Here is a 3,166-nt window from a genome sequence, read left to right as displayed (position 1 = left end):
CCGCACATAATGTAGAGGTGCTCCATCTTGCATTATTTTCTATGATTTACATGTATATTTAAAACGTGATTGTGAAGGAGAAACAAATAATAGAGTAACTGTAACCCTACTTCTGGCCCACCCTGTATATTTCAATGCAAATTTTAACCATTTTTACAACAAGTAACACGTATCTTCCACACATTTATTTTTATTTTCATCAACTAAAGTTTGAAAGCTTTACGTATCTTTGTTTGTTTTTATCAATAACTGGCTATTCTTTAGTCGGTTAGGATTACTTTCAATTTTTTTTTTAATATTCCAGTCAAACGATTTATAACGAAGAGAAAAATATTCATAAAATAAAGTTAACACGTGTACACAATAGATCCCTCGATTAGACTTTTAATAAAATTACTTCACATAGTTTATGTAAATATCGTAATTGCCAGCATTACTAAAGTTCGTATCGCCATCTATGAGGTATAATTGGGAACTATATCAGTAAAAAAATTAGATGCCTTGTTAAATATATGTATGTGCTATCTAAGATCTCATACAAATTAGTAAAATATGATAATACAACTTTAAAATGATGCTTCCTTCTTAGATCTATATGTCCGTTAAGAGATTTTAACATTTTATGTTGCATATTTACAAGTCATGTAATTTTAGGATCAGCAATAAGATCCAAGCACAGTTGGAACTGAGGTTTCTTTTGTAGGAGCCATTTTAATTTGTTTTTTCTCAGAACTATACACACCCATTGTAAACAAGTCATCCAAAGTCTCACCTGTCGATAAAAACGACTCTGTCAAATGGTGGTTGGCTGTTTTTCGTTTGACTACAGTGCTGACACCTATCCATACCAGAGGACACTACACCATCATCAGGATAACAACCTTTCTTAGAAAGAATTTGTCTTCTCTCCACATCGTGACAAGGAAACTGGTTGTCACTGGAACAGGATGTACATTTTGATGATCCACACATCTTCATGTTTACATGCGTTTTGCAGATTGTGTAATCTGTTGCTAATGGTACAGAGCCTCTTGTACACATACCATCATCTTTGGAAGAAGACATAGTACTTGCTTTGTCTACAACTGTATAATGTTTAGTACCACCTAAGGACCCCACCTGACTAGACAAGTTCTGGATTTCTTCTGCCACACTAAGGCAGGAACATGCTTTTACACTTTCCTTCCGGAAGCATTCTTCCAGTGGAACTGCATTTTTTCCAGGAAATACCAGAATAACCTACAAATGAGAAAGAGAACCCACTATTATATGAAAGGAAGAGGATTTTTCAAATATCTTTTAGGATTGTGAAGAGAAAGTTTTGTTACGTTAGATCACTAAAAGACCTTCCTTAAATTTTTTTACTTGTATTTTAAAATTATCGAAATGGTTAACAGGAATGTTGCTCTGAAGAAACTTGTATGTGAAATCCTCACTAGAAAATGCAATATGGTATCAGGAATCCTCTTTTTTAAAACATTTTCCTAAAGTACAGTATATTTCCTTTTTAAGGAAAATTTACGATGAAACATTATACTTGGAAATCAGAATAAATAATGCACAAGATGAAGCTAAAATGATTTTTATGGACCTACATAGATTCGCCAGCTTCTGGCACTAAAAAAAACTAATCTTTTATTCACTCTTTTAACTATAGATAACTTTTATTGTCATTGAAATAATAGAAAAGAAATTTTGTACACTTTACAACCTGAAATCACATATAGACAAAACCCGAGCACTTCTAAAAAGTGAACATTTCTTCATCAATTTGCAGCTCATGGATAAAGGTCCACTTTCTGAAAGCTCCCATATTTCATATTTTTATCCTTAATTTATTTTTTGAACCTACATATTTAGGTAACATCATGAACGAACACACATATAAGTATTGCAATCTTTACACTTCAAATTGGCATGTTAAATTCACCTGGAATTTAAAAAGGAAAAACCAAAACACATTTGAAGATTTAAACACAATTATGAAATTCATTGTTGATTTATTTACATTTGTTATATGTTTTAAAATATTTTTTAAAGCAACAGGAAGACTGTATCAAAAGCAATTTATTCTGGACCACCAGTTCACAAGTGTTCATGTAATGGACAGTTATTTTGAACCACCAGTTCAGAAGTGTTCATGTAATGGACAGTTATTTTGAACCATCAGTTCAGAAGTGTTCATATAATGGACAGTTATTTGGAACCATCAGTTCACAAGTGTTCATGCTTGTGGTAATGGACAGTTATTTTGAACCACCAGTCCACAAGTATTCATGCTTGGTGAATACAAGAAATGTAGTGAGTTACTTAAATTTAGATCATCACTATTTTGTTCTCCTTACTATCACCCCTTTGTCTGTTACAATGAAACAACCTGTTAAAAAGAACACCTTGTGGACAGTGGCAGAACTAGCAAAATGACCTTAGACTGTGTAAAGCTTTAGAGTCGACACAATCAATACGTTTTATTTAATAAAACATCAAGGTAAATGATTTTTAAATTTAAAACCTTACAAGTTGACAAAATGTAACTGTCTTCTTATTAGCTTAAATGCATTGCATTCACTGTGATTTTCTGCCAGTTTTATCTTGGAAAATATTTTATTCCCCTCTCACATGGATTTTATTGTAGTTGAAATAAATGTAATGGCCATTTTTCTTAATAATAAAACAATTTTACAGAACTAAGAAGTAAAGAAAGTAATATTTAAATAATATTTGCACATTCTTGCTAATTTTACATTATTTTACTCCTCTTTTGAACAAGTCTTTTCATTTATTTAAAATATAGTCCTCTATGTCAAAGTTTAAAGGATCACATCTGAGAGTTAATAAACCCTATTATCACTATAGCTGGGCAATTTCTGTAATTTGCTAATTAGTTAACCATCAGGTTATCTAATTTATTACATTCAATAGTTAACCATCGGGTTATCTAATTTATTACATTCAATAGTTAACCATCGGGTTATCTAATTTATTACATTCAATAGTTAACCATCGGGTTATCTAATTTATTACATTCAATAGTTGACCATTAGGTTATCTAATTTATTACATTCAATAGTTGACCATTAGGTTATCTAATTTATTACATTCAATAGTTGACCATTAGGTTATCTAATTTATTACATTCAATAGTTGACCATTAGGTTATCTAATT

The 3,166-nt window shown here is 31.0% G+C and overlaps 1 protein-coding gene across 4 annotated transcripts in view; it reads right to left on the bottom strand.

Moving 5' to 3' along the window:
- Positions 1-3,166, bottom strand: part of LOC106467529 (DTW domain-containing protein 1-like) — a 28,686-nt gene that overhangs the window by 17,821 nt on the left and 7,699 nt on the right. For all 4 annotated transcript variants that reach the window (XM_022395728.1, XM_013927894.2, XM_013927895.2 and 1 more), the window contains exon 5: positions 773-1,239. In XM_022395728.1, coding sequence (XP_022251436.1) covers positions 773-1,239 — 467 coding nt within the window. The remainder of the gene's footprint in view (positions 1-772; positions 1,240-3,166) is intronic.

This window comes from Limulus polyphemus, unplaced genomic scaffold, assembly GCF_000517525.1.
Source record: "Limulus polyphemus unplaced genomic scaffold, Limulus_polyphemus-2.1.2 Scaffold2649, whole genome shotgun sequence".
Taxonomy (NCBI): Eukaryota; Metazoa; Arthropoda; class Merostomata; order Xiphosura; family Limulidae; genus Limulus; species Limulus polyphemus.
Note: the sequence above shows the minus strand (reverse complement) of the source record. Positions and strands in the feature narration are given on the sequence as shown.